Source organism: Catharus ustulatus, chromosome 4 (assembly GCF_009819885.2).
Source record: "Catharus ustulatus isolate bCatUst1 chromosome 4, bCatUst1.pri.v2, whole genome shotgun sequence".
NCBI lineage: Eukaryota > Metazoa > Chordata > Aves > Passeriformes > Turdidae > Catharus > Catharus ustulatus.
Window position 1 is genome coordinate 15,448,590 of NC_046224.1, and position 12,723 is coordinate 15,461,312.

The 12,723-nt window shown below is 45.3% G+C and overlaps 1 protein-coding gene across 1 annotated transcript in view; it reads left to right on the forward strand.

Annotated features, from left to right (window-relative positions):
* Positions 1-433: 433 nt before the first annotated feature.
* Positions 434-12,723, forward strand: part of LOC116995179 (sucrase-isomaltase, intestinal-like) — a gene marked incomplete at its 5' end in the record, with an annotated part of 57,429 nt that continues 45,139 nt past the window's right edge. Inside the window, 4 exons of the mRNA XM_033057585.1 lie at positions 434-609; positions 1,849-1,951; positions 2,039-2,184; positions 12,203-12,371. Of these exons, the coding sequence (XP_032913476.1) occupies positions 434-609; positions 1,849-1,951; positions 2,039-2,184; positions 12,203-12,371 (594 nt within the window). The remainder of the gene's footprint in view (positions 610-1,848; positions 1,952-2,038; positions 2,185-12,202; positions 12,372-12,723) is intronic.

Below are 12,723 nucleotides of genomic sequence, written 5' to 3' on the forward strand. Positions count from 1 at the left end.
AAGTATACAGAAAATGTAACGTTTTAATATTGATAGCAGTCCTTATTGAAGAACCCCTCCTGTTCTGCCAGCCTGCAGTGCTGCTTTCATGCCTCACCAGCAGCTTCATAACGCTGCGATTTAACTTTCTATGAGTATTTCAAGCAAGTCGTGCTTCAGCTGAGCACAGGCAGCTCTGGGTGCTGAAGAACACAGACCCAGTGGTTGTTGCTCTGGCTCCATGATGAGCAGACAGCTGCTGTGTCACCTTAGTCCCAGGGATCGTGGGTACGAGCCCTAAGATGGGGAGAAAGCACATCCCAAAGAAGCGTGACTGAAGTTTGCAGTGCTGGGGGTTTCTAACGCGGTTCCCTGCTGCTCTTTCCCATGTGCAGCCCTCACTGGGTGCTGGGGCTCGGAGCAGGATGCGCAGTGCCCCAGCTCCATGGCGGTGCAGAAGCGCATCGACTGCCACCCGCAGCCCGGCGCTTCGCAGGAGGTCTGCGAGGCACGAGGCTGCACCTGGTGCTCCACCGATGTGCCCAACGCTCCCTGGTGCTTCTTCCCTGAGGACAGCCCCTACGGCTACGCCCGCAGCGGGAACGTCGAGAAGACGGACAAGGGCTGGAGGTGAGTGTCTGTGGCTCCTTGGGTCCCATGGCCACCGCTGCTACCCCGGGGTTCTCGCTGGAAAGTTCCCCAGCTGCTCCAACACACGTGTGACAAGGAGGGTAAGGGACACCTTGCCCTGGGCACATGCCATAGAATTAGAGCTTGTGCTCCCACTGCACCACAGGTGAGGACACCAGGAGCAGGCACAGAGTGGTCCCTCTCACCCTGGGAGCTGTGCCCCAGGAAACGATGAGGTCTCCTTTCTTTGGTGGCCCCTATTTTATCCGTTAACATTAAGGAGGGGCAGTGCCACGGGCCCAGAGGCCCGCCTTCACCCGGCAGTCATGGGCCCCCAGGCCCGCCTTCACCTGGCAGGGGCAGTGCCGCGGGCCCCTGGGCCCGCCTCTAGCCGGCTGCCATGGCACTTCTGGCTTCCCCCAGGGCTCACAGCTCACACTTCCGGTTTGGCAAATTTCGCAACTTTGTCAATCAGATAAGACACACCCGACTATAAGGCTCACTTCCGGGTTCCAGGGAAAATTTTAGTCAAAAGGGTGCGCCTTATAGTCGTGAAATTACTGTAGCTGGCTGGATCCCCTGCCCTGCCCCAGTGATCGATGGTGGTGTGCACCAATGAATCGTTAAAAATCTATATGATCATGGACAAAGACTCTCTAACTAATTAAAGTTAGAAAGTGGTATGTTTATTCACCAGAGGGCAGCACAGGAGTCATCTCCAAAAGGTGTGACCACGCCGAACAAGGTTCTTTGCCCTCTGTTTATTTCCCAAGATCTTACATGCAATTCATATTCATAAGCCCAGCACCTCCCATCCCCATTCAATATTAAAATGAGGCTATTAGTCTTTCATGTGTGTGCAATGGGTGAGTGGTCTCAAAATGGGTAAGTGGTCCTAAAGGATGAAGTCAGGAGAGTCTTCATCAGGTCTGTGTGACCCTCTGGCACTATCCAAGGCCCCCCGCTTTGTGATTAATTGGTATACAGTCCAGGTGCTGACCATCGTTCTTATTGGTTTCAGTCTGTTCTCACAATGGTTCACTTACTCCACTTTCTTCTATAAGCAAGCTCACAACAGCAAACAATATAACAATTAGCTCCAGTTTAAGCATCTAATAATCATTAACCTACCATTTGCCTAACTTACATCCTGATCAATACAAATCACTTCTAACCCTAAGCAAAAATCTTAACTCTTTAAAATCGTGATTCACCAACACGTGTGCATTTCCACTGCAGAGTCACACTGAACAAGCGCCAGGCCCTGACCCTCTTTGGAAATGACATTTCCCCGGTCGTCTTGGAAGTGGAGTTCCAGACAAAGGACAGACTCCGGTTCAGGGTGAGTACCTGAGGGGCTGGAATCATTTAACCAAAGCAACCCATGCTGAGGAGTGAGCTGACCTGCCCCCTGCTTGCCTTGCTTTAGCTCTACGACCCCAACAAGGAGCGGTTTGAAGTCCCCCTGAAGATCAATGGCCCTGGGGTTACTGCTGAAGAAGCCAACTATGAGGTTGAGTTCTCAGATGATTCCACGCACTTCACGATCAGGAGGAAAAGCACTGGCACCGTGCTGTGAGTACTACATGTGATTCACATTGTTTTTTGTAGAAATTAGGTGTGATGGGATCAGCACTGTTTCCTTGCACCCTGTTGCTTGGGTTTGTGTGACAAGGGGTCAAAGGCAAATTGGAGGTGGTGTATGTAAATGCAGATTTATACCTTGTTTCTGAAGGAGTTTCGGCATTAATAGGGGTATGTGCGTGTATAACAGACAGTTATCTATGTGCGTGCACAAAAGTTTATTCAGTAAGTCAAAAAACTTCTGATGATACAGTTTCATGGCTTGGGATGCTGGTCAACTCAACTCATCAAAGCACTGAGCTAAGATTTCTGAAATTTGAGGTGTCAGGGACTGAGCACCCAATCTCCTGACACTTTCCAGTAGGCAGGTCTAGGAAGCTCAAAGCCATGGAGGCCATGAGCCTCTGATTTCCACTGATGTCAGTGAATTGCACTGGATATAGAGTGTCCCTCTGCAAAAATACCATTTATTTTCTCAAGCTAGTACTGTAAGTTTAACTTCAGCAAAAGCTCCCCTCACTAACAAATGTCACCAGGTGTCATAATTTCGCCTTTCCTTGGCTTCCATCAACACATCTCTAGGGCATAGTACTACTTAGAAAGAGAGTCTCAATCAGGGTGCATTCCTGCCAGCTGCTTTTGGGAATGCAGCAGTGAGCAATTTAAGGATGGCTTAACATGAGTGATGCAAATAAGACAATACAGCCTCTAGAATGGTCTGCAGATGGAACCATTATGCTGGGATTTAATGAGCTGACCATCCTTTTGAACTACAGTCTCATGGCATCTCCTTATACCTCACAATCAATTCTGTAAAGTTTTATTTATGCAGGCTATTTTAAATTAATGTATTATGCCTTACTCTGATAACAAAAATAATTAAATTTCTCATTAAACTTAACAGTTCTGTGTAAACAGTGGGCTTTTGTTAAAGTCCCAGTTTTCTTCTTCTTTCTGTAAAGGCATATTAATTGGAATGCTGGTGCAAGGGGCGAATGCATAACAAGCGGCTAGCTCACGGCCCATTGTCAGTCAGCCCTCCTCACCTTCACCCAGACCCCAAGGATTTAGCCTGGGTTGGTGAAACTTGAGATGTCCCAGCTAAGGGAAGGGGCCTGCCATGGAGCAGATGCAGGGTCTGCAGGAGGCACAGCTCCAGTGACAGGTAGAGGAGAACAAGTCGGTCCCCACCAAGCAGGTTTCCAGGAGGGCACATTCAGTGCCTGTTGTGGGCCTGGGGAAGGCTCCTCATTGCCCTCCATGTCCTTGTGCACCAAGGTCAGTGCCCAGCAGCAGCAGAGGTGAGGGCTGCAGCACTGCTGTGCTGCACAGCCCAGGGAGGCAGAGGGCAGCCTTGGTTTGCAGCACCAGCACAGCACCAGCATCCCCGAGGGAAATTGTACACTGCCTCCAGGCAGGTAAAGGAGTGCTCCTGAAACCCAGCCAACCCCAAAAACAGGAAAGTGTGGGTGAATACAATGCACAGATAATGGGCTTTTGTCCTGCGAGCAATGGCAAGGCTGCTCCCAAAATATTCTCATCAGCAGAGACATGAGATTTTGTGTACAGAAAGGGAAATCATGTGTTCCTGGGAATTCTTGTTTCATATGAAATGGCACAGCCAGTACTGTAGACTGAAGGATCCTGTCAGGAAGCCATTCCTCTCACAGCTGAATGATATTTAGTTTAGTTATATTCCCCGTGTGAGGAGCAAAAATGCTTCCCCTTCATTTGTTTGCCTGTCCATCCTGTCAGAGTGAGGAAATGCAGGTGCTCAGAGATAGCTCCATAGCCTGTCTTAGAGGGATTTGCAATCTCCTTAGCCACCAAAAGAGCTGTGCAGATGGAATCTTTCAAAACAGGGAAGCAGGTTTTATATCCTGGCCTAAAAGCTATGGGTGGCTGCATTTATTTTACTGGGAAGGATGAACCCTCAGCAATCAGCATTATAGGAACATCCCCATCAGGGGCTGCACTTGACTGCCCAAGTCCAGAGGTGCTCTGGTGGCATCTGGCATGTTAAGTAGATTTTCATGTTAGTTCAACCTGTCAAAGGCAGGTTTGAATGCTAAAATCCAAATCTTTTCCTTTGGGCTCCCTCCAGAAGTGGGAACAGCTGCTGCAGGGCACCCAGGCATCAAGCTGCACAGCTGGTGGCCTCTGTGCCAGGTTAGGGCAGGCTGTGTGAGAGACTGTCCCTGAGATAAAGGCAAGTGCCTGACACCTGGAAGGACTTTAGCCTCTTATTTTCAGATGAGAACAGCTATGGCCTTACTGTCTCAATAAACAGCTGAATCAATCATTGATTTCCATATGCACACAAACACTGCTCAGAACAGTCAATGTGGGCAAATAAAGCCTCTCCAACAGGTGCTGCAATTGCACTCCCCGGATGTGGGTGGGTAACAGCTTGTATCTGCCAAGAGACCAAACCAGGTCTCTGCTGGACCTTTTAAATATCTCTGAGGAAAGCTTTTCCATAGTAAAGAAATCCCAGATCATCAGAAATCTACTTTTCATTATGCTTCTTATCCTGTGCTAGCAGAGCCATGCTGCTGGATGACCTACCCCCAAAAACCCTAAATTCCCTCGTGATGCCCAGCATGCTCTGACACAGCTGACAGTCTATCTGGGAAGGGAACATCCTGTCCCAAGCAGAAACACAGTGTAGGTTTGGGTGGCTCTTTCAAAGTCCGCACCTGAGTTTCCCCACCCTCCTTTCCGAGCTGCAGCGTCCTGCCACCTGTGTCTGTGCTGTAGGCTGTGAAGCAATGGAGTGTCAGGCTCCTATCTGTCTGCTTGATAGAAAACCCCATCCCCACTCTGCCACTCGTGTGCAAAGCCTCCTCCTTGTGAGGAATGATTTCATTCTGCATTGGAAATGCTGCAAGGGAGAGGCAGAGGAGACTTTGAGTGTGCTTTACAGGCATTTCTCACACTCACTGCATGCAGGGAGATGTAGCTGAGCTACCCAAGGAGGGCAGGACAAACTCAGGGCTCCATGTAATCACAATAACAGGGGAGAGGAATAAACTATGTGTGGGCAGAGACATTAACAGCTGATTGCAAACCTCATGCAGAGCCAGGAGCAAGGATAAAAGGCCAAGTCCTGCTCCATTTTCAGCTTGCTCCAATCAGTTGACAGCTGCTGCTTTGCCTGCATGGGGTGAAAATTAGACAGAGTCGTGTAGGGAGATGATCCAGGCACTGCTGGGGGCTGCTGGGACCAGGAGCTCTTGGGCTGCCTCCCTTCCTCCTCCCAGTAATACCTCTTTTGTCTTACTCCCTCTTACTTCTCTCCTTCTCATCCACTACTGTCCTGTTCTCTGTTCCATCTCACCCTGCATCCTTCTGCTCTGCTTTTCACCCTATCCAATGCTCCTGCTGTTTTTACACTAGCCAGGAAAGGTCCTTTTCTGTGCCAGTAGCTATCAAAAGCTGGGGGGGTAAAGAGGTGCCATGTCCATGTACACTAGGGAGGTGCATTCCCTGGGGAGATTCCAAGGGGATCAGATGATGAGACACAGCAAAGCTTCTGCTCCCAAGCAGGCATCAGGTGCTTTCCACAAGGAAACTAGAAACCTGCATCTGATTTAAGGCTGCAAGTCACAGTTCTGAACCATGAGGGACAGGGACTGGTGCATGGATCTCCTGCCCCAGAGGTGAAGCTCCCAAACTACCATCTTTATTGGGCAGTGGGGACCGCAGGGAGCCTCTTTTCACTCCCATCATGCTTGGAAAATAACTGCTTTGGCAAAATTGGTGTGGTCAGTGGAAAAATGTTCAAGAGATTGGCTTTAGTTTAGTAAATCCTTGCTTAGGATATCCTGGTTGATCTTGCAGCTCTAATGGGAAATTGCCCTATCATTGGCAAGGGCCCTACATTAGTAGAAACAGAAAGAAAATACTGTGTTGTAATAAGGCAGATGAGGAAGCTAAACAGCCTGTGAGTTGTTCTGTGGCACATAAACTCAGGTTAAGTGCTATTTTCCTTACTTCTCCTGCCACACTAACAGCAACCACTGGAGGAGGTGGTATCAACTGGGAGCATGAAAGCTCCAAGAAAGCACATATTTTCTCAAGAATAGAAAGTAAAAGGCTGGGAACTGTTTGCTTTAAGACAGTGATAAATAACAAACACATGCTCATTTTGCAGTGTGTGATTACTCTGTGGCACTCATTTCCCCAGGGCAGCACTGGCACAAGAGGCCTAGCAGGATACACATTCAGGCATAACAAAAAAATCATCTGTAGGAAAATAAAACCCCCAAATACTTTTGTCTCCATGCTTCACAGCATCAGTTAATTCTATGGAAACAGCCAGAAACTTCCTGTATAAGCAGATTATTGCAAGACTGGCTCTGAGTGACATCTTATGCCTTCCTCTGTGATATCTGGCCTGGGCCATTGCTGGAGACAGGCTGCAGAGGGATGGACTACTGATTTGATTCTCTACTTTAATATCCTGACTTTTCCTTCATGATGTCACACAAATAATGGAAGGCAGAACATTTATTTTTTACAAGCCAGATAGGGACTACTTTCTATTAAGCATTTGGAATACCTTGTTTGCTATTGCACTTGGGAATATACTGCACAAATAACCAAAATCTAATAAAGATTTTTCCTAATTTCCAAAAAGGCTGCTGCAGAGTTCAGCTGCCTTTTTTATTGTTTGTGGTAGTCAGCACAGACACCCCTCACCATGAAGGTGTTTTTACATAGGCAACACTATTAGAGTGATTTATAATACTATTGTCATAACTGCAGTTTTGGTGAAAGCAAGGGGAGGAAATTGCATGCACCATGAGTAGAATGGGTTTGTTCCTAGTTTGTAAGAGCCATTATCTTAGTCTTCTAATCATTAAGATGTATGTTATCTAGGCAAGAAGTATTGTAGGTATATCACTTAGCCAAGTGTTTTTCAGAGTAAAAATTAAGCATTGTATGTCCAGTGAGTTATAGGACATTTTCTGATATCACAATAATGAATGCAGTAGAAGTAGAACAGAACTGTGTCAATAACTTTAAATATACTCCACACTTATGTTTTTATAAATGTCATGTTTGTGGAAAATCTGTTGATTACTCCTGCTGGTTTTCTCCACCTACTTGACAAATCACCTTTAAAATAAGATAAACATATAAAAATTCAGTCTTAGTGGGCCTTCTGCACTCCAATGGTGTCCCATGAGTTACAGCTAAAAATGAATACAGCTGTTGTGAAACAGTGTTATGGTTTAACCCTACCCAGCAGCCAAGCACCACACAGCTGCTTGCTCACTCCTGCCTGAAAAATGGAGAATATTGGAAGGGTAAAAGTGAGAAAACTCATGGGTTGAGACAATAACAGTTTAATAACAAAAAAAAAAATTACTACTAGTAGTAGTAGTAATAATAATAATAATAATAATAATAATAATAATAATAATAATAATAATAATAATAATAATAGTTATTAAAAGGAAAATAACAGAGAGAATAATAAAACCCAAGAAAGAAAAGTGATGCAAATGACAACAATTACTCACCACCATCTGATGACTGATGCCTACCAGTCCCTGAGCAGCAGTCTCAGCAGTCTCCCAGCCAACCTTCCTGCTAGTTTTAATGCTCAGCCTGAAGCCATATGGTATGGGACATCCCTTAGGTCAGTTGAGGCCAACTATCCCAGCTGTGTCCCCTCCCTGCTACTTGTGCACTCTCAGCCTCCTTGCTGGTGGGGCAGAGTGAGGAGCAGCAAAGCCTTGTTTTGCTCTGTTAAGAGCTGCTCAGCAGTAACTAAAACATCCCTGAATTATCAGCAGCTTTCAGCACAAACCCAAAACATCACACTGTATCAGCTAATATGAAGAAGGTTAACTTCAGGCAAAAGCAGAAGTCAGTGGAAGTATTTTTAGCAATCTGAGATCAGTGGAAAACCATGGAGATCTGGGCTCCTAAGGTGATGCTCCTCAGCAGCTCAAGTGTGTTGAGTCAGTCAGTGTATTTGAGGTTCATTTGAAAATAGGCTGTGTGCTCCTCACTCCCTAGGGTGCTTTAGCACTTTACTATGCGTACTATGATAGCCCAGGCCCTCTGGAAGGGTGAGCCCAAGCTTTGTCAGGAGGCTCAGACCCCCTTTTTGGATAGCTGTGTGAAGTTGCAACTAAATTTGCACACAGATAATATACAGGGTGGTCTGAAGGCCAAGAAAAGCAGATGTTATAGAAGACATTTTTCTCCGAGTGACTGAGTGGACCAGTTATTTACAACTTAAAATAATGAGCTCAGTTCTACAGGACTCATTCCAACAGGAAGAAAAAAAGACCAAACCTCTCCCAACATAAAATTCTTTTCAAATGTCCAGCTAATGCATGATGCCTGTCCGAATGATTTACCATATATGTGTCCCAAGTCTCCTAAATCTGGAGGTTTTGTAAGACCACCTTTAGAAGTGTCACCAGCTGGTTGCTCACTGCAGGTGCATCAGTGCTTCAAGTCATTGCACACACTGCAGTCATTGGCCTCCAATAAACCTCAACAGAGTAGTTGTTCAGAAAGGTAAATTGTCATGTTCACTTTGTATTACAAAGGACTGATTATTGCATTCCTGAAAAACATCTTGTACAGCCTTTTAGTCATCCCTCTCAAACATTGTGACAATGTTAGTCATGAACTACACCTTCAATATGAACAGGATATTTTATCTATCTGCCTACTCATCTTCCTTTAATACTATTTCCTTGGTCCACTCCAGTTACATTTCATCCTGATAGTCAGTGGCTTGACTGCTGGGTGTGAGACTAGTTCCCTGGCTGGCCAAAAAATGTTAATTTTTACAGAGACGTTTTCAATCTGAGTAATTAATTTTTTTCCTGATAAGAGGTTAAAAATTAGAGAGGTTTACTCTTTAGTATAGTGCACTGTGTATGGAAGAGTAGCTTTTTTCAGTCAGACTCCTTGGACAGACAACTGCTGGCTGTTCACAGACAATGGGCCAGGCAGATGTGTGGGGAGGCTGGTTTGTATTTCCACAGGCAGGAATGTTCCTACACAGACACAGTAGTAACAGGTTAAGACTTTCAGCAGTAAATGTGATTGTAGCTACTACCCCTCGAGCAAAAAGAAGAGTTCTTGTCCTCACAGACTTTGCCTTGTCTAACTTGTAGCAGAGTTTGCATTTTTGACAGGAACTGTTCAGCTGTGTTTTAAGATTTTTTAGACCCTTTCTGTAGTCCATCACAGTGCTGTTATGGTACATAGGACTCTTGGAGGAGAACCATGCTAATTCCTGCAGATATGATGTCATTTTATGCTCCCTCCTGTTTTCTTCCTTCTATTAGCTTTAAACCAGCAGAAGAGAAGGTGTGAGAAATATGACGTTTTCTTTTATTGTGTCCAAGGGTTTAAGGAATGACAGACTTTTTTTTTAAAATTTAAATAATTGCTCTTTGCCAGCACCACACGAGAAAAGTCATAAAGTAGCACAACAGCCTACCACAGTGTGCTGGAGAGAGCACAAGGAAGCTGCTTGGGAGGGAAGGCAGAGAGTAGTGCCAGGGGAAAACAGAAAACCTGTCCATACTTTCCTTCAGATGGAAATGACATAATGATGCTGTCGCCTTCTCAAGGCGTGGCGATCTGGTCTTTGGCCCGGCACGGTGACCCAAACCCCAGGATCACTCGGTCCAAATGCTCCTGACACCAACGTGGTGGAAAACAAATGGCGTTTATTGGGGGGTTTCAAGGGTTCTTATAGCCTGGGTAGTTGCTGTCACTTCCTCCTGCTTACGTCAGCAAGGTACATCCAGGTACATCCAGGTACATCCAGGTACAGGGCAGGGGTCTGGTTACAGAGGGGGGGTGTGTCCTAACTAACTGTACAGCACGAGATCTTCCGTACGCATGTCCCTAACTCTCTACATTATGCCCAAAAAAACCAAGAGTAATTGCCAGCCTTTTTATGTCATGGTTAATGTTGTATTTAGCACATAGCCATGCTGGAATGCAGAGGTCTAGGGAAAGACAAGGCTGATGGGGAGCAGGGCTGGTGGCACAGCATGGGGAGCTGTGCAGGTAGGGGTGGCAGCCCCCAGGGAGCTGAGCCATGGAGGGGTGCAGAGCAGGGCACTGTTATGGCAATGTCATGCAGAGGTCGAGTGCATGACAGCTGCTTGAAGGAATGCATGAGTCATAAACCAGTTTCTCCACAACATGCAAAGATGTGGTGGGGCAGGGGGCTTGTTCCTAGGGTTGTCGTTTGCACCACCCCAGTCACCCTCCTGGTCAGGGAGGGGTTTTGCTGAGCTGAAGGAATACTTTAATGCCATGGTAACATTAAGTGTTCTCATGGTAGGAAATGTCCATGCTATAATGTGGGTACCACAAATGTATAAAGCCTCATGTCCTCTGAACAGACATCATGGGGAGAGCTCAATGACTTAGGACAGATATTTAAACTCTTCCCAAAGCATTTCCCCTCTGGCATAGTTTGAGATTTTTATAACCCTGTGGTCTGCTTAGAGCAGTGACCCTTCCTGTCTTGGCTGTGTGACAACTCTCCTTTGGGCAGGAATATAGCTCCAGAGGCCATCCTTATTCCTATATAGCAACTGCTTCTTACAGAAAGGCCTCTATTTGTCAAGGACTGGATCTGATTCTCAGGGATGTTTTGCATGCATAACCCTCCTAAAAGAAAATAATTTTATTCAGTACTGCATGTAGGTGGAGATGATGGAAAGGAGGGAGGGAGTGGTTCCTGCTGGCAAAAAAGAACAAATTGAGAGTTATATACAAATTCTTACTTTTCCTGCATGTAAGAAAGGACAAATAAACTTTTCAAAAAATACACAAACCCTTTAGTATCTGTGTGTGACTTTGGATTTGTCTAGGAAAATTTAGGGATAGCCTGTGCCTGCATTTTGCATGGAGAGGCAAGGGAGTGCCTTAAGCATACCCATGAGAGGCTGTCCTTGCAACCAAGGGAGAGCCCACCAGAGTGATGGGAGCAGTGGTGCCCTCCCAGTCCTCCCAGCAGCAGGCACTTGTCCCCAGGCAGGGGTGCTGGTGGCACAGGTGGCAGGCCACCCACCAGAGCACTCCCCTCATGGGGGTAGAGCTGCTCCCCATCAACACTACCCATCTCCCATTTCTCTGATTTACCAGTCAATTTTATCAACCATTTAATTTTGTCAAAACCATTGACAGAAGAACATTAAAAAGATAGTTATGCCACTTCTGTGCTCTATGGCTTGGGCTCATTTATTTTAATTAGCTGTAACAAATTCATGGTTAAACAAGGCTCGAGAGGGTGCTATCTAAATGAGCTACTCATGGCATACACAGGACCATTAACAAAACACTTCTCCACAGCTTGACTATGTTCTCCCCCATCTAACTTGCAGCTCATTATAGCTCTAGAGATAGGAAACAGAATGTAGCACCTAATTAAAATGTGAGCCTGTGTCCACAGATGATTCAATAGAAATAAATGCATTAAGCTGGTGAGAGAAGCAGGAGAGAGTCATCACAATAAAAACATCTTGTTCAAGCAGTCTGGAGAAAGCTATATCTCTATTTTAGGCATCTGCATGAAGTTGGAGGTATTTAGGTCCTGATACAGCAAAACATTAAAAAAAGCTTATAAAATGTCTGTTGTTCTCATTAAGTATTCTGAACTCCACTGTGTAATAACAATTTTTAGCCTTTCATGTTGGTTGTCATAGAAATAGCACAAGCAACTACTTATTTTGATAATAGATTTATAGCCTGTCTTCTGTTGTTTTAGTTGCTCTTTTCAAAAATTATATTGATGCATTTTTTTGCATAAGTAGATGAGATATCTTCAACCATTGCAAGATTAATTTAATGTGTTAGGTTAAGTGCATTAGACGCATGCATAGAATTTAATGGATTTTTAATACTGTTATTCTCCAAAATACATAAAAAGTATACATAGCCAGACAAACTCAAAATTATACCTTCCTAAGAGAAGCAAACTAATCCTGTCTCTCTCTGTTTGTCACAGGTGGGACAGTCCCCTGATTGATCTGTTCTTCTCCAACCAATTCCTTCAGATCACCACCACTGTGCCATCCACTTCTGTGTATGGGTTTGGTGAGCATGAGCACCCCACCTTCAAGCACAACATGGACTTTGTTACCTATGGCATGTACTCCAGGGACCAGGCACCAACGGTAATTCGCTCTATGCAACATGTTGTCCTAGCTTGTGTCACCAAAAGGAGGTGGCAAACATGGAATGTCACAAGCTTTGCAGGTGTCATCAGTTTTCATTAAACACAAAGCCATTAATTGTTTTGAGGGAACTTTGCAACCTTTTATCAGAACCTTTCTCACAGTGAGTGCAGTTTTCAGGAAAAAAAAGTATATTGTGTGCCAAGATCCTGATTCAGGAGAGCTTTGCATTTCATGCTCGGATGCATCCCTGTTCATCCAAACAAGCTGGACTCCAACAGGACTCATTAGATATTTGGCTGAACTGGAGTCAGTGGTTAATGAGTCTGTTTTAACCAGAAAAGTGATTCTT